At 32.7% G+C, this 20,049-nt stretch overlaps 1 protein-coding gene across 2 annotated transcripts in view; it reads left to right on the top strand.

Annotated features, from left to right (window-relative positions):
* KCNN2_1 (Small conductance calcium-activated potassium channel protein 2) overlaps positions 1-13,312 on the top strand; it is a 135,207-nt gene extending 121,895 nt beyond the window's left edge. For both annotated transcript variants that reach the window (XM_051209662.1, XM_051209663.1), the window contains 2 exons: positions 4,284-4,385; positions 12,998-13,312. In XM_051209662.1, coding sequence (XP_051075122.1) covers positions 4,284-4,385; positions 12,998-13,147 — 252 coding nt within the window. In that variant the 3' untranslated portion in view covers positions 13,148-13,312. The remainder of the gene's footprint in view (positions 1-4,283; positions 4,386-12,997) is intronic.
* The last annotated feature ends 6,737 nt before the right edge of the window (positions 13,313-20,049 follow it).

Here is a 20,049-nt window from a genome sequence, read left to right as displayed (position 1 = left end):
AAACATCAAATTTATCCAATATAAGTACATGATTCTCTGGTTAAATGTATACTAAACAGGTCATCCAATTACGTTAAGAATGTTTAAAGTAGGTATTTGTTTTGGTGTGTATGAGACATGTGAAGTGAAATGAAGAATGTGTTAAGATAACAGTTTGTATATATTTGTAAGTGAATCTGAGGTGTGAGAAGAAATTTTATTCACTATTTCCCGCCTCTGATCGGCGGATTTCTAAGAAAACATACAAATAATGTGAGACTATTCGAACAAATTTAGACGAAAGTTCTTATATGAAAATGTTACCGTTTTGATAGAAGGTTATAACAAATGAAAATCAAAACAACATACATTAAGAATCTAATCATTTAGCTACATAAACGTTGACGTGAATAAGATATCATTTAGCCAGTGGATTAGAAATTATTAACCCAATTACTCTCACTTTGGTCAGTTAGAAATCAATCGTCAATTTAATTTAATTCTGAATGAAAATGGATGCTGGTTGCATAAAGGTCAAGTTATACAGAAGAGTTAACAAAATTGAAAAGTGTAAATCATTGAATTCTGACCAAATGGTTGGACGTTTGTAAATCCTATTTCATTTCTGAAGTAGTTGGTGTACATTTTTTTATGAGCATAGCTTTGAAACAATTTCTTTTTTTAGCTTATTTTGTAGTTACTGAAAGCGTTGAAAATTATCTTCAAGGTGAATTATTATTATTGACAATTAGCTAAACTACTGAAATATAATGTTTATATACCTATTAGTTGGAATGTTTGTCTGAAAGTATGGTAATAACTAAATATAATACGACTAATTAAACAACTCGAAGAAATGTTATGAAGGAGACATTGCTTTTGTTCTACTATGTTTTATTCTTACGGCTAACGATTACTTTCCATCGTTGAAAATAATGATCAATCAAAACTTAAAGTACAAATACACTATTTAAATTCATTCTACTGATTAACATTTTAGCAAACTGCTCAATTCATCTAACTCTTTAAAAGTCACCTATTTCACACTACTTTTGAATAATTTCATACACATAGTTCCCTTTATCATTTTGAAAAGAGCAAGAACAAACATTCTAGCGGAATAGCATGAATTCACTTTTTTATTATTTCGTTGGTTCTCGTCAGCTGCTTACAACCTGTGATATTTAAAATCATAATTACATAATGGGTTTAAATTACTTACATGAATGGGTTTGGTTGGAAGTTATATTGAAGACATATTCGTAAAGTATATCATGGGTGTGAATGAAATTAATAGACTGAATGTTGTAAATATATAGCTAATGTGAAAGAATATTCTACAGCATTAATTGTGACAACAGTCCAAAAAGGTTAGAAACAATTGATTACATAATGAATAAACATTGATAGGAATATAGTGAGTAGAGTTCAGTTGAAAGATTATTAATTTGAAAGATAGTTGAAAAATAAAAATCAATGATGTAATAAATACAAGAGTTTTTAAAAAATAATTTTTAAGGTGCAGCGAGAGAATATTTGTCACCAAGGCAAGGAAAGAATAACAACCGTCTCCTTCCGAACACATAGGTCAGGATTTTGACGCCTGATGGCAACAGCTTCAGCAAATTTCAGAAGACTGGTGTTTGGCTTCTTACTAATCACCCTAAAAGATTGAAAGGTTGTCCTGTATCAAGGAGATGCTTGGTGATTGCATTATTCAGAGTCTTTCTTTCCCTTGTTCTAAGACATTTTGGAACATGTTCAAAAAATCTAAGATATACTTTTGAATAGATAAATAAAAAAAAACTAGACAGTCACATATTTTAGAACAAAATAGTTTCGTCGTTGTTGTTGTTGCTGTTGATAAGACGTCAGTTTAATAATAAATTGGGCTAAAATCCATAAAGAATAGCTAAATATTTTTAAGGGTTCAAGAATAATAATTTTTAAAGAATTCAAATATACCATTGACCTAACAACCAACTCATTGAATAAAACTTAATTGTTATACGTTTTTTCTTCAAAAAAAATATTTTTTATCTATGACCTATTTATTAATTCAAATTTTTGCATGAATAAAATTCATGCTTGAGTAAAGCATATGATGATGATCGAAAGAAGAAACTTGATCAGTGTTATAAAGCAATTCATTTTGATGGATTGTTTTTTTTGTTTGTTTTGTTTTACATCTTTTATACAAATGAAATTGGTTATAAAGTGATTTTTAAAAAAATGACAAGTTTTAACTAAATATAAATTATTGATTCAGATCATGAATCGATTAATGTTAAACCACCATGGAAAACCTGGAAGCACTGGTTTTCAATGGTAGTCTAACATTAATCGATTTATGATCTGGATCAAAAGCATAATAATCTCCACAACCCCTACATGACTTTCTTTATAATTTAAGTATGGATAAATAGTATTACCATTTGATCATCGAGATTTATATAAGTAGATTGAAATATACAGTCAACAAGGTTATTAATTCCTTATAGTTTAAGTAACCGTAAATTCGAGGAACCTTTATTTTTATGGGAATATTTATTATTATTACTACTACTATTATTATTAATGGCTTTATTCAATATTATATTTTGATACAATAGAGAATTCTCAGCACAGGGTATTTCAACAAGTTACTTTCACAATAAAAAAAGTGAAAAAAAAACAAAAAAAGGAATAAAAAAGGTTTTTAAAAAAACAGCCGAAAAACTGTACAACTTTTCAAATTAGAGACACGTTAAGAATGCAGGTTATTGATTAGGTTAACTCTAACAACCTGTTCGTCACAAAGTATATTTGCTAGGTAAGGTATTATAGAACTTTTATACTTTTGCTTGCGTGCATGGATTTTAATGTAATTACGCCTCGTTCTACCAGAAGCTATACAAGGAGAAAGATAAGAGTGAAGGGGATGGTTAGTATCTGATAAGATAACACTTGTCAGGAGTTTGCATGACTTCAGATGTCTATCCACAACCTTATTAATAATGACCTCGAAAGATTCGTCACACACCTTGCTAAGTGCCTTCAGCACTCTCCACAATACAGCAAAGTCTCTTCTCAAAAGCCCGGGAAAGAATAATGGAGAACAATAAAGAATAATAGGTAATATGCAAGAATTGACAAATTGTAAGACTAAGTGACGAGTAATTATATGAACAGTTTAGTTTTGACTTTTGGCACGCAATAAAATGGGTTTAAATCTACAGAAATGACATCAATATCCTCAAGATTGTATACTTTCATTAATGAGTCTCAACAAGCTTGAAAATTTTCTTCTGAGGATTACTCTTTTTGCTCTTTCGTAAATGGTATAACCTTCAATTATATTCAGGGTTTTGAATGGAAAATAGCTCCACTAAATGGTCTTATTACATTCTTAAAAGTTTATTCGTGAGAAATTTCGGAATATTATTAAATGCAATCAATCAAGAATTTGTAGTTTAATTAGTTAATTTCGGTTATTAGCACAGAAAATCAAAACGAAGTATAGAAAACCTATTGTAATAATATAAATTCTCAGCAATACTTGAAGTCTATAATCAACTATTCACTAGCATTACTAATTATCACAATTAACATTATTAATAATAGTATTCATGGTGATGGTAGTAGTAGTAGTAGCAGTGGTAGTATTATTGATTAATAATCCGTCACCCAGAATCATGAGTTTTAATTTCATACAAGTTAAACAACTGTTAGGATATATGGACTACAACTTACGGAGTACAGCACGATCTTTGCATGTTTCATATAACACGATTCATTACATATGAACTTAAACTGTTTATTTATTCAGGGATTCAAAATTATGCCTATTAGTGTAGAATTCAAGAATGAAGTAACATTCATCTGAGACTAAATTCTGTGAACTAGCCACAAACTGAAAAGTAAATAACGTCAATTTCTTACATTATTAATTTTATCACAGTCTGGATGAAAGAGATTCACTTAGAGAGCATGGTATTGGTTAGTAATTCATGGGTTGTTTCAAAATTCCCAATCATTACTAGGATGGAAGACAATTTCTGTCATATCTCATATCTAATTCCAAATATTAACTGAACAAATCTGCACAAACATAGATACAAGGATAAATACTTTTTGACATCATAAATAATTATTATACTTTATACCAAAACTTATCTACAAGAAAACCTTAGTAATTAATGTATACTTATTCGAAAAATTGTTGATTGGTTTCAAAATAATCTTATGCTCACGGTTGTTCAAATCCTCAGTGATTCTCGCATCCTAACACATTATTTTTGCTTTATTATTATTATTATTATTAGACCCAGACAAACATTTATGAAATTGTTACTGATTTACGAATGGAACAAGGTTGTCTACAACACAGAATGGAGACTTTAGAATCATCACTGATAAAAGTACAGGTCAGTCGGTGAATTTGCTTACCGTTTGTGTTATATATATATATATATATTCCATTTATAAAATGTATACGTGTTAAGTCTTGCATTTTGTATATCTCCACCACATACACAAGCTGATTACTATGTACTTTTACAGAGGTTATAAATCATGGTAATTAATCGATAATCTTCCTTAATAAATAAAGCCAAAATCAGCTGTCAACACCACAAATAAACTTATCATCCCATTCATCAAGAATAGTCCTGACAATAAATCATTAACGTTCATTAATGGAAGAAATTTGTCTTTCAGAAGACATTACCAGATGTCATATATAGCAAGACAACTTTAGACTGTTACACTAAGTGATCGTTAGCTGGTTGCTTATAGACAGAGCCTAAATAACCTAGACTAAACTAGGAATAAAATCTAGATGGTCTTCAATTCATTTTTCCAATTATGAATCCCAATCAATCACTTAAGATGAATCCTTAAAATATATATAGATTGATAATGTCTCGGTAACCAGAGTCATATTATCCTTTCCTTAGTGTTGAACAATTTCTAAATACAATATGATAGTATGGCCACTTACCCAAATAGCTCAATGCTAACATTAGTGGAACTGGGTGATACGGCCTTAAATCCCTTTAGGAGATTCATATCCCTCAGTACAGCACGCACACCATGTAGCCCATCACCTAACCTAAGCCTGTGGTTCCCTATCGACTATCAGCATCAAATTCCTAGGCTTAAAACCAGTCAAATAATATTAGCAAACGAGTTCAATGAAAGATGGAAAGTCGACTATCAACAACCAAGAACCTTCAATGATTTGCGAAAACCCAACAATCTAGACCAATCAAAACATCAGCAAAAAATCTCAAGTTTAATCACGATATTCTTTGATTCGCTTCATTGGAAGACTGCTTGAATTTCTGGGATACTTGTTCCTTCTACCATCTGAATATTTCAACAAGTTATCACTTTTGCTTGTTTCATCAGACCAATTACCTTCGACAAGCGCACAACCTATTCAGGTGTGAATATAAAAAGTTTGCAACTTATTGCTTTGCATGGTATAATAAAGTGCGGTCGAATACATCTCAGTGACTGGGAATACTGATTAAAAAGAATAAACGCTAATAAGATATCGATTACTGAGCTGTTAACTTCCAGCTACCGACCACTAATTAGCAAGGTAGACTATCTTCAGCTTCTATCAGGTTTAAACATGTACCGTGATAATGGTATAATCAAAATTTAAGGATATGAGTTGAATGATTTACACGACAGTTGTGTAGTATTACTACACGGTTTCAACATTTATCTGTGTCATAACTTTTGGCCTTGTGCCCTATTATCATATAAAACGTAATGATACCGCCAATTAGAGAACAGTGAATTACCGACCGGACTAATTACTCACAAAACCCGTACGAGCAGTCTAGAGTCTTTATCGGTCTTTCTTCCTAACTAGCCCTGCCTGTTAAGTCAAGAACACAAATCTCAGCCTCAGTGATATGAATCATGTATTTCAAACATACTGGATTTATATACAAACCAAACAGACCACATCGTACCATAAAATAGAAAATAACATTTGTACAAGATTTAGCCAAAAGTAGTTGTGAATGTGGGAGACAGTAATTAATAGACTGGGCAGAACTGAAGAACGGTGAACCGTATAATAATAGTTTATGGGTCAAAATAAATCTTATAATAAGAGGATCATGAATATGGATGATTTAGCTACTTAATAACTATACAATGAAAATATATGTATAATATTAGTCTAGAAATATGTTCCAACAGTTACCATTCACTATTCTCTTCGGGATATAACAATCTTCAGGATGGATCAAGCAATATATAGACGAACGGTGGTGGTATAGCCACGTTTATAATTGTGAATTGATGTCGATCTAATTTGCGCGCTTAAAGATTTCAGACGACTTTATCGACTGCTTAACATTAAGATGCCGTTTAAAGCAATTGAACAAGTACAATTATTTCACTGGTTGAAATCATGAGTCAATTGAATCTAGACCACCATGGAAAACCTGGAAGCACTGGACGGCCGTTTCGTCCTAGTATGGGACTCCCCAGCATTGCGCATCCACGATCCCGCCCCCAGGTCTGTTGTGAGATAGGAACTCACTGAAGACAGTGGTGTATGGTGGCGTAACTTCTTGGATTGGTTGAAGTTAGACATTGGATGCCGGCTCAGTGGTCTAATGGTTAAATGCTCGCGCGCGAAGCCAGTAGGTCCTGGGTTCGAACCCCATGGGGCGCGGGATCGTGGATGCGCACTGCTGAGGAGCTCCATACTAGGACGAACCGGCCTTCCAGTGCTTTCAGGTTTTCCATTGTGGTCTAGCTTCAACTGACTCATGATTTCAATCTGTGAAAATTTCTAAAATCTCCACAAACCCCTTCTGATAATAATCATCTGCTCACTAGTGACTGACTCCAAGAGATACTCCTGGAGTTCTAGTGGGAAGCCGTTACCAGTGGAGTTCAACCAGGTCTGTTGTGAGATATCAGCTCACTGAAGACAATGGTGTACGGTGACGCAACTTCGTGGGTTGTTTGAAGTTAGACATTAACACCGTTGGATGCCAGCCGGCTCAGTGGTCTAATGTTTAAGCGATCACGCGCGAGACTGTTAGGTCATGGGTTCGAATCTCGCGGGGAGCGGGATCGTGGATGCGCACTGCTGAGGAGTTCCATACTAGGACGAAACGGTCGTCCAGTGCTTCCAGGTTTTCCACTGTGGTCTAGCTTCAATTGACTGATGATTTCAATCAGTGAAATTTCTAAAATCTCCACAAAACCCATTCTGATAAGTACAATTATGTTTATGTTAGCAACATTTACGTGACTCTGGACTGCACCTCATTTACACTGTCTGTTTTCGTTGATGAATTCGATGAATTCACTGTTACTCCCTTGAATAATTTACCTTAAATTATATGCGTCGATATAAATTAACGTGATTACTCCATCACTGAGTCATCAAAATGTACTCGGTTTCCCCGCTCGTTTGGACGAGCACTGAGATTTGATTTTCATCGAAAGATGTGGGAATACATGTGTCGCGTAAACGTGCTCGATTCCTTAGTTCTGATCATTATATTATTTGTGTTCTCCCTAAAGTGGTAAGCTTGGAAATACTACACTCTCACATTAGACAGGGAAAGTTATACGCTGGAATTTACTCAGAAGAAAATATCCAAGGTCTGAAAATTATGTTTCATATGACGAACTGGGATTTATTTAGGAATGACTTATTTGAAAACACCATGATTTTGTCGCTTGTTATCTTAAATTCTGCTTTGAAGTTTATTATTCCACTGAAACTATTTTTCTAAGTTTTGACCGACTTACCTCCCCATAACTAAAAGGATTTCTGAGGAAGAAGGAAAGAGTGTACAAGAAAAAACACTTCACTGAAGTTCGAAAGTTCAATGGTTTAATAAATCGAGAAATTAGATGTTTGAATTTGATATTTACTCGGAAAATCCTGTTGAAAAAGCTTCTCAATTAAGTGAACATTATTTAAAGAGAGGTGTTGCTTAGATGTTTTCTTTATGATCTCTGTTTTTCTTTTATATTTCGGTTTATCTAGTTGGTCATTATTTTCTATATATAAATGCCTTAATCAATAAGTGTGCGATCAGACTGTACCAAATGTATTGTACTAATATGACATAATTCTGATAAACTTCATTTCCTCAGCTTGATCTAAAATTGTTAAATGGAATAACTTATACGAAAATGTAAACCAATCAAGGCAATATGGGGCAATAATCACAATGAAATAAAATAAGTCTCTACGTATAATAGGTAAAAATACAAGTTGATAGTAGGAAAACAGGTGTACTGATAGTAGTAAGAATAATAAGATAAAATACGATAACAAAAGTCTTATCAATAGTTAAACGTTGGGAATAGAAGGTCAAACGTGGGTAAATAGACTAGGAATAGTAATCACAAAACATTAAAATCATTACGTAATAAGATGTGTGTAAATAATTAGATAGTGAAGAATACAAACGGCAAGAGGCGGAAAATTACAAACAAATACTAGATGTGAAAATAAGGCTAATGATAACAAAAATAGAATAAAATAAATTGATAATAATAATAAAGAAAAAAATCGTTAATTAAGTTATAACTGGCCATGGAAGGGATAGGGGAGTTACGAATTTCTTCTGTACACAAAAATCGGGTTTATATGTACGAATTCCAATGGCTTCAGCTATATGTAGGAGGCGGGGACGAACTCTGTTGGGAACTGATGGAGGTATACGATAGATAACTCGAAATGATTTCGATTTATCTACAACATGACCGCTATCAATGAGATGTGCCAAAATAGAACTGCGAATAGATTTTATCTGGCCCTTTATATACCAAGTTGGTAGATGTTCACTCATTCGTTGGTTAAGTTGCCTGGTAGTACGCCCGATATAGATATCTCCACAGGAACAGCTGAATTTGTAAATGCACATTGAAGAGGCCAACTCAGCTAACTGCTATAAATTCCTGAAAAGAAGACCCACTCAGGACTTATTGCCACAAGAAATCACAGAGTTATCGAATAGGCCCTTGAACTACAATTTCTGCTCTTTTAGTACAGTAGATGTTAGTTATAATAAGTAGTTGAGATATTATGTTGTGTGGTTTCCAAAATCCTATGCTAAAATAAAGTAATAAATTCATTAACAAGAAACAGGAATAGGAAAATGACGAGTTTTAATGATGAAATAAATCGTTAATTCAATATGGTTATCTATTAAATAACATTGTGATACGTAAAATCATTAGTGATGAGAGTAAAAGTCACCATATACTTCAATATTTAATTTAGTATAAAGGTATACATGGCCAATGAATCATAAATGTATAATCTGTAAACCCCCATAAAATTCAACAATTTAAATGGGGGGATGATCAGTGAACTATTCCTTTTTGTTGAAGATCGTATAAAGAGGATACTTAAATACGTAATTTGGATCTGACGAATAAATGCTGTTATACTAATAATGCCATCTAGAATAGATCGCTTTAAATTGAGGTGTGATGTTTGCTACAGCTGGATTGTTTAATTACTGACCTTAATGATCACTGTAAAACCGTCAAGTCAATCATTTGTCATAACCTTATTTCCTGCTAGTTATCTACTCAAACTTCATTACCTTTATTTGTCATCATGTTCCTGTTGACTATTTTGACCGGTTGACTTCTAACCACATAGTTGGTTGACCATTCGCGTATGGACTGACAGATTAGAACTAAATTGACATTTTTTTAGTATATATCAAGTTTTATCTTTCCTATTTTTGCTCTGATGGATTTCAGTGAAGTTTACATAATTCATTCATTTGAGAATGCAATTCATAATCGACAACTGATTATGATTCCATGACAATTCTTCTATGAATATAGAAGTCAGATATATTTTTAAATGATGAGAATAGCTTGACTTATGTAGTGAACTTCACTCCATAAACTTATCATGTAGAGCATCAAATTAATTAGAAAAATAAATGGTTTATCTCAATAGAAATGCATGCATCATCGAAAATAAATATTCCCTATCTAACAGTTTAGTGTTGCTTCAATCATGTAACTATCAACACAAAAACTGAAAGTTTGGGTTCGCTGGTTAATAATGCTCATTTCTAACAGCCACATACCTGATTCTCTCAACGATAACTGGTACCGCTCGTCAAGATTTTTACCTAATGAGATTAGTTTGTGCTAGATTTAGCCAAAATTGATAAAAGACGGACAGATTAAGATTCTATTGATCACAAAGTTAAGGTAATTAATATGGACAAAATAAACTATTGATACTTATCTTCTTCATTCCAGTATTTGTTTGAAACTTGATTCAACTTTAACCGGGTTGAACTTAGTACAATTAATTAAATGATCTACATTATATATTTTTTTGAAATGGTACAACTTGACAACACAGTCGGGCCTGTATTGACCTCAAGTAAAAAAATAACGCATCTCATAAATGTCTACAGTTCAACTGTTAGTGCGTCCTATCATTAGTTATATTACTCCAATATATACTCCATATGTTAAAACAAAATAAGATTACATCTTTATAATATAAAGCAATAGATTATTTATCCAATATCTTAATGTTTGGATAACGGAGTACCATTGTCATCCTCATAGTGTTTCCAAAATTCATTTGTTCCTAAATGTTTAGTCAATGTAACTTAAAGGAGTTGGTAATTTTTTTTTGATAAATGATAAAATGTAATGAATTTCCAATGTGCTCTGAGAAATTAAAGATTTCTAACGATTTGATTCTCAAGAATTTTTAGATTCTTTTTTCTTGTATAATATGTCTGGATTTCAATGTGGTATAGCCACTTCTAACTAACAGTCTATTTTGTAATATATAATGTTTTTTTCTTGTATTCCTTATGACAATATAATAATTACACTACTTTGCTAGCTTCAATAAATAACAATGATATTTACTCGAACAGTCAGCTCTCAAGTTCTAAATTGAAAATAATTATAAACTTAATTTTAATTAAATAAATTAATGATAAAATGACAACATTAAAATAATATGTTGTAACCAAAGCATAATTACTAATGAGAATGAACTTGTTAACTTTTCATCTAATTAACTGTTACGTCCTTGATCTCATTACCCACTTTTTGTGCTGAGGGTAACTTGTCTAATCTAGATTAAGAACTTGACGCTGACCGGCTTAACCTTGAGGCTAGTACGCGTGAGTTCGGAGTAGGGTATAGGGAATAAAACTATTCTATCACCTGATTGGATGACAAGCACGTGAGTGAGAGAGGATGAGTCAACTGGAATGCTACTCGATTTACTCTCATTTCCGATCTGGTTCCCGGTTTCAGATTAGTGTAAAAGGTACATGAATAAGTAAATAACCCGACCACAACGTGCAATAATTAGGAAAATACAATTATGTCCAAAACTGGGGATTAGCGTAGAAAAAAGAGTACAAAATAATACGTTTAAACTACAATAGCTTTGGAACAAAAAGGGCTATGGCAGTAAACCATACACCAAATGAAAGCTTATGATCTGTAGAATAGACTAGAGACAAAAATAAATGTTGCTCTTTTACAAGCTCTGAATTAAATGAAATAACGTCCCGAAAAATAGCTTTCGTAGTTTGTCAAGGCTTCTTGTTTCTCTGTTCACATCATTAACGTATACTAATGATTAGATACGGATGATCACAACTAAAATAAGGCCATTTTTCAAACTTTTATCACGTTTTTAATTTAGTAATAAAATAAAATACATGTGTGTATGTAAAGTATGGCGTGGAAAAAGTAACGGTTCACTAAAACTGATATTTATTGGAATCTTTAGATCGCTGACTACGTCATGAACTCAGATCTCCAAACAGGTAGGTCAATTTCTGCTACAGCAAAAATACTGTAAGGTCTGCTAACAATGGCAAGGTTTTAACATTTTTAAAAACACTATTCTTACTTCTATCACTTGGGAAAAACTGGGAAGAAGAGCCAAAGGAAGGGTTGATTCGAGATCTTTAATCGGTAGTCGATGCCTCACAGGAGGTAACAGGCATAATCAATTTCTAACATCTTACCACTAATAAATTGGATTAATTTCTATTTCGGAGAAATCGAAGCATTATTAACTGTTTTATGTACACGAAGCTACTTTAACTTTAAAGGGTTACGATAACAACATAGGTAAATTTTTTCTTCAAATCGATTGAATTTATAATCTAACTACTTGGAGTTTCAAAACCATTTTTTAATCAACGATAATTATTCATCAATCACTTATTGTATCGTAGTTATACGGCACAGCTTCATTAAACCTAAGTACTTTTGATGTGCACTGAATAAAACTTCTGAAAAAATCCAACTAGTATGCAAAATAAGCGAAAAGGTTATTCGTCATATTTTAATCTCAATGGTTGAGATCATGTGTCAATTGAAGCTAGACCACCATGGAAAACCTGGAAGCACTGGACGGGCGTTTCGTCCTACTGTAGGACTCCTCAGCAGCGCAAGTCGATGACGAGTTCACCTCGCGAGATTCGTTAAAAAATTTCCATCATATTAAAAACACAGATATATGTACAAAGAATATTCTATTCATTAAGTTTTCATTAGATTTTCCGTCCATATTAGTGTTCTATGGGTAATAGACAAATTTATGGTAAATAAATCAATTAAAACTACATATTATTAAATTAATTTGGATTTATAACCGTAGCATCTGATGAGAACTTATTGGAAAGAGCATTTCTGATGTTTAAATCTCTTTTTCTTTGAAGTGAAATCATGCTACTCATTAGTATTATGAATGACATAACCACAAAAAAAAATTAAATCGTTTAGTGGAGAATTTAAAATTAACTTTCGGATATCAATTTTTAAGATTATCCTATATTTGAAGTATAAAGAGAAACAATCCATGTTAACCAGAATAATTTCATTAATATAAATAAAAATACATTGACTCGATGTGAACGGTAACATAATTTGTTTACAGTTTTATTGTTTTTTTAAAAAAATTTTTCTTAGATTACAAAGATTTTCAGTAAACAAAAAAATCTTTCATTTTCATTTACAGGAACAACTAAGAGCACTACCGGGTTTAATAAGAACAGTGATTATACAACAACATTTAGCTTATCAAAAATTAGTCACAACAACAACACCTGGTACTACATCATCAATTAATCAACCAATGACTTTAAAATTTGAAGAACATAAATCATAAAACATTTTACACCATGATGTCTATAATATGTAACTTCTTTCTTGAATAATATCCATTTCGGATAAATTCGTTGAATGTATGTGAGATTGACAACTGGGCAGCTTTGATATATAACTAATGAAATCAACCTGTTTTACTTACGGTTTCTTTTCTTTCAGTTCAATGTAATAAATTCATATACGTATATATATATATATATATATATATATATATATATATATATATATATATATATATATATTAGTAGACAATATTGGATTGAAATTTACTTATCCTTGATGAACAGTGAATATTTTTACTGAATTTTTTTAGAATTCCATTATTTCAATTTTACTGTCTTTCATTCCAGCACTTGTTTTAGTGAATGAAAATTTAAAAAAAAGAAAAGGAAAAGAAAAATCAGATCAATCAATTATTCCATGTTTAAGAACATATACATATATATTTATACAAATGGTTGTAAACAAAAATGATTATTTCTTATACTAAATCTTTCACAATTCAAATGACACAATTTTAGTTTGTTCATAATGCACAAAGATGAAATTTTCTAGTGTAGATTATTTCTAAGATGAAAATAAAGTTTTAGTATGAGTGATTAATGAAATTATTTAATATATGAATACTTTTTTCCCCTTATACTACTACTACTACTACTACTACTACTACTACTACTACTATGTATTAATATATAATTAGTAAAATGCCTTAAATTAAAAACTTAATTAATGATAAGCACTAGTCAGTCAGTCAGTCAGTCAGTTACAACGTAGGACCAGGCACATATGTGCATCGGTCCAAGTTGTTATACTTCATTAGCACAACAACATCAACACCAAATTCATAGAAGTGGTTACTTCAATGACAGTAATATACAAAAGAAAGATTGTGTATAAGAATATAGCACAGGAAGAAAGAATTGGTTCGTAGAAAGAAAGATATGAAGCAATTTTAATCTCTTAGTTTAAGGGAAGATAGAGAGTGTATACACCGTCACCACTGTAATCGATTTTGAGCCATGTCACCCACAGTCTCCAGCCATTGGTTACAATAGTCACGCCGACCCCAACCAAGTAATCTTCACCTGCCAACATGGTTCAGACTAGAAGTTAGTAACTTCAAGGACTGTTGCCACGTTTTGGTTTTGCCGCCCCTCAATTTCTTCCAACCATCCCCAAAATTGATCAGCACTGAACGTCGTGGTAATCGGTGTTCAGGTACAAGCCCTAAATGTCAGTAAGAGGTTTTCTTTTTCATAAAAATCATTCAACTTAAAGTAATTTAAGCAAAGATGGATACTGGCTAGCAGTGGAGGTGAACCGTACTGGGTTCGAGTCCCAGAGTGAACATTACTTCTGGGATGCAGGTACACCTAGCTGATGAGTCCCAAATAGGACGAAACGCGCGTCTTAAATTCCACTGCTAGTCATCATTCATCTGTGCTTAGAATGATTGTGATTTAAGGCAATATCGATGCAATACGCACAGTATACACATATGCCAATAAGAGACTGATCAATTGCAGCCCTAATCATCAATGGAAAGCTACAAGTAAACAATGCCAAGTGAATTTAAAACAATTTAATTTTGAACGGTAAACATGATTAACTTCATTATATGCAACTAGATAGATAAACGGGTACAGAAAACTTTTAATAACTGTATATTTACTTAAGTACATAGAATACTAATCATATAAGATGTAGATAAGTGAATTAAGACTAAGTATTCCCATTCAGAAATGTAAAAGTGAATAAAGGAGCGAGAAAATGTTTCTTTTTAATCACAGCTTTGCTATAATATATTAGATTAGTAACAAGATCCATACCAATCAAGTGACAGTGTTTGGACTAATAATAATATTACAAACTCAAGTATTTCTGAAAATGAGTAAAGGTGATTAACGGGATAACCAGAAGAGGAGGTTACTAATAATAATAATAATAATAATAATAATAATAATAATAATAATAATAATAATAATAATAATAATAATAGGAATCGATTAATAAATGTAGTTAGAACAAGCAGGATTATTAGGTGACATAATATTCAATATGAGTATTGGCTAACTTTCAATAGGGATAGAAAATGAACTTGAAAGGGCTTCTCTGCTTTGTTACTTCTGAATTTCCATTAGACGGCCAGAGATACATTTATTCATTTGTGTGTTCTTATTCTTAGTAGATAAGTAAGTTCGTTGTACAACGAACCATGTAGTTTTTTTAAAATGCCTGTATAAGATAGATAGAAAGATGTTCTTAGAAAGTTTGAAAATCTAGATCAAATAATTTACATTTGTGGTCTTATTTATTTAATCAGGTTGTGATTTACTGAAATCCTCTACAAAAGCTTGTAATTTTTAGATGCAGATTTGTGCCTTGAGAACGAATACCACTAAAGAGCTGACCATTCAGTGAAAGTTTCTTGGTTGTTGATGGAAGATCATTCTAAACTGGTATAAAGAGAACTAGTAAGACAGAGCGTGATATACTTAGAAAATTATAATGGACTATTTAGAAAATACAAATGTAGATCTGGCTTATCAAAATCTAGTAGATAAAATAAAAATAGAAATGTATTGCCTACATGATGACAAGTAACAAAGTGAAATATACAGTATGAAAATTGGTAAACTTATAGAATAACACACAAGAGTTTTAGACTACAGATACTTCGTGTAGTTGACTATTCCAGGTTATCCACATGATACAGCTCGTAATCTATATGCTTGTATTGCGTTATTTTGTGGGATAGTCTTCAAGCCCATTAATCGGAATAATACTGGTCATCAAACAGAAAATTCTTATATTTAAATAGACTCAGTAAATAATCTGCTTGCTTCAAATACTATTTGAATGACGAGATGCAGATTTTAGGGAAAAAATTATTGCGAATTCTGAAAACCTTATTTGTGATGAGCTAATGTTGCCATACCAGCTTTCTGGAATAACAACAGTCTTCAACGGTTAAATTTCGGAAAGTACATCCATAAAGATAATAGCAAATAGCATTGTTATTTATTACTGACATACTCCCATCATCCTCTGATTGAAACATAGTGTGTTCATACATCGGTCTCACATGGAAATAATACTAAAGAATTCAAACATATTCGACGCATAATGCTTTTTTAAAAAAAGTTTTGGTACGAACAGATAGACTTCAAAAGTCCCAACACTAACTTCATTGCCAAAGTAAGAATAAGAAACGTAAACCTATGAAGTAATCAGAAGAAAAAACTAGTGTAGTAGATAGAGTTTATATCCTAGGGTTGTCAATAATTCTATATAGGTCTTGTTTTACGGGAAGATGTACAAGGACATTTGGTGTCCGGTAAAATAACGCTGCCAGGTGTTGAACAGATTATTAACGTTTGTCCCCATTCAATTGCATTTAAATAAGACGTTTAGCACTCCTCCTATAGGAAAGTATACTGCATTTTTCAGGAAAGTAACAAGTCAGTTGTTTATCCAATTGTCTGTGTTAATGCTGGAGAAATTGTTTGATGGAAGTAATATTGAAATATGGTCAAAGCTAAACGTATAGTCTATGGTGACGTATATTCAATGATTTTTGTAAAGACAAAATAAAAACCGTATTTTCTCTCTAGTTTGTCACACTTTATATGTAACCACATTTTTATTCAATATCTGTTGTTTTTCTGTATTACTTGTTAACAAAGATGATAATTGTTTCGATGAATAATATACGATTTTACTACCGCGAGGTTTGAAAATGAAAACCGTTATCTACACCGTTTGTTCTTCTGTTTTATTGACCACAGTTTTTGACTGAATACTATAATGGTGTTATAACATCCCTTTAGCCCTTCCGAACACCACGTTGGAATTCTGGCACGGATTATTATATTATAATACTATTGGACGCATTCTTTCTCAATACGCCGTTGGTGCAATTACTTGCAGAGGAACCTTCGTTAATCGAGTGAACTTATTTGTGGTTGTTGTTCTCACGAAGCAGCTCACAAGTAACATCTATTCTATAGTAACTGTTATTGTCTGTTTGCATAATATACCATTTGTATCGTAACTATATTTTGTTACTCTTGGTTTTTACTCACAGACAGACACCTAGTTTTTCTACTATTAATTTTCTTGGTATATTATTATTAAACTAGTGTATCGATGTACCGTTTATAAGCTCCTTTTGTTGGGAACCACCACAAGTCCACAAACGCATAATGACCACACTTATCACCTTTTTTTAAACTAAACACCATATTATAATGCACAACAACAGCAGCATACAAAGTGCTTTTTTGTATTTGCAGGTGGGCTGATTAGGATCAGTATTCTTATTTAAAATAGGCTGATATGTGAGTCACCCCTGACTATAAATATTTAGGCTTATATACCCCAAGTATAAGTTATAAGCTGATAAGACATAACTAAGAAAAGACGAGCTGTTTAATGGGTGAAGACTACACTCTTCCAGACTTTAAGGCATGGTTCACAAAATGACTGCCAGAACTAACCTTAGCTTCAAATATCTGAAGGTTTACTTTAAGACAAGGACGACTATCATTAAGCCCTCTATAACTTGTGATATTATCCCGCATGTACGGAACGCGTTCAGTGTAACGCAGTATTACTTGATGAATAAAAGTAGTAGTTACCACAAGATTCACAGAATCATGATCTGACAAATTTATTGACAACATGAACGCAAGCATAACCGTTATTTCGGCCTACGACAAAATTGGTTGACGTGACAACTTCCAGTATATCTCCACTGACTTGATAAACACGGAAGAAAAATGGTCGATTTTCAAACTTGACCATTCTTTCTTTTTCGCGACCTTAAACGGCCTGGGTGATATCGGGTATTTCGCATTTAAAGCGCTTTAGGTCGGTTTCGTATGTGTAGTCTAACAGAGTTCTTAAGTTTCCACATATTTACGTATGCCTAAAATCGCCAAACCCGTTGTCAACAACATAAACGAGGTTATTTGTCTTCCTTGGTGCAAACCTCAGGTTAGTTGCCGCTGCATGACATTTTCTAAGAGACAGCGGCTGAATAATTTTTCTGAAGAGTCTGTTATATCCAGGGAAGTAAATAATATAATTAAAAGTAACCACGTACGATTCTATTGATTGATAATCTGCGTGACACATTGTTCTATTCAGAGTTAGATAGATGACTGATGGTCAATGAGTTTGGAGTTGTTGTTGTTTTTCATTAGCATGACTGGTACTTTCTGCACTGTAGTTAATAAATTCTACCCTTAATAATCAACATTTTTGTTTTCTGCTACGGTAGTCCCACTTGCCGTGCTTCTTGTTCGAGAAATACTCTGGTAGACTTGACTGGTGCATTTGCGTGTATCATACTGAGCAGACGGTTGATGAGTTGTGAAGAATTCGAAAGACGGTCGAATGAACGCAAACACATTCTTTAATGTTTTAGACCACTTATACTCAATATATGGAGGAAGTTTCTCGTTAAGTTACACTAGATTCAAGTAAGCTTTCGATGTTTTCATGTGTGCGATGATCGAAAACGTAAATCACCAGGTTTCGAAATAATTTAAAGTGATATTCCAGGTCCAAGTTTCTGAAATGCGAATGTTCCTCGTGGTTCTACAGTAGAATAAGTAAGTGATAAAGCCATGCCGGATGATACATAATCATCCTTGTGAGATTTCATAGATGATTTGTGATCCTTGGACGAACTGACTGACTTCAGAGGATAATAAAAGTCTGGATTAGTGCCAATCCAGTCATCATCCTAAGATCAGGTGGTTGAATGTGTTACAGCACCTACAGGTTATGCAGTCACTATAACTGATTCGAAGACATTGAAAGTGCAAATATCTACAGGTAAGCATGTAAGCACATTTTCAAGTTGTGGGACTCGATTGCAAACCTTTGGTTTCCAAGGACAAGGAGGTGGAGAGAGATAACTTCCTTCCGAAGACTGACTAGTAACTAGGATCCGCTTCGTTCGCTGAGACCAGATTGCACTATATAAAGAATATCCAGAAGTTTTCAGTACGGGTTCTACTTACAATACAAACAACAAAAAGTGAGACTGCTGTCTGATAACTTTTACTTTGTAAGTATTAGTTGTTTCGGTCAGCGATAACTGACAACTTTAGCTCCGATCATCCTGTTTTATTTGCATGGGCACGGGCAGAAAGGAGAGTCGATGTAATCTAGGCATTGGATGAACGAAGATGATATCAATGGAAAATTACCGACAGACTTGGTGATACTTGTGCCCTGGCTGCTGAAAAGTCACTTTCAGTGAGTTCTAAATAATTAAGCAAGACACTAGTTTCATCGATGCACAAACAGCAGATTAACACTTTATTATCCTGTGTAAACTTACTCAACAATAAACACAGTATTAAAAGTAGTCATTATTACTTTCATTAACCAACTGTTAATGCTGTTAAATGTTGTATTAGATTGCATTTTCAGCCGTAAATATATTTGTGTTTATTATAATCGTAATTGCGACATTACGAAAACGTAGACCGGTATTGCTTGGCGTACGTAAGTAGAGGTGTTTCGTGCAAAGTAGATTATTAAGCGGGCACTACGGTAATATGAGTACATATATTCAAGCACCTCGTTGATTGCACGATATTTATAAAAGCAAATGACTTATAACATTGCACACACTTATATTTATATATGGAGATAAAGAAACGTACATGCAACAAATAATATATCTTCATGTCTACAGCAACTATCGATCGTGTTTACTGGATAGCAATTGATTACTAGCAAGATCTCAGCTGAACATTAAGTTCATCTTAACCACCAGTCTCAAATCACGACTCTTGCTATCGTGGTCCATCTCAAACTTTCTTTTGTGACGGTGAGTGAATATTCATTCAAGTTTTAAGTTGATGAGTTCCACTCATTGGTGAT

The sequence above is a fragment of the Schistosoma haematobium genome, chromosome 1 (genome assembly GCF_000699445.3).
Source record: "Schistosoma haematobium chromosome 1, whole genome shotgun sequence".
NCBI lineage: Eukaryota > Metazoa > Platyhelminthes > Trematoda > Strigeidida > Schistosomatidae > Schistosoma > Schistosoma haematobium.
The sequence above is the reverse complement of the archived record's forward strand: the minus strand, read 5'-3'. Positions and strand labels throughout refer to the sequence as shown.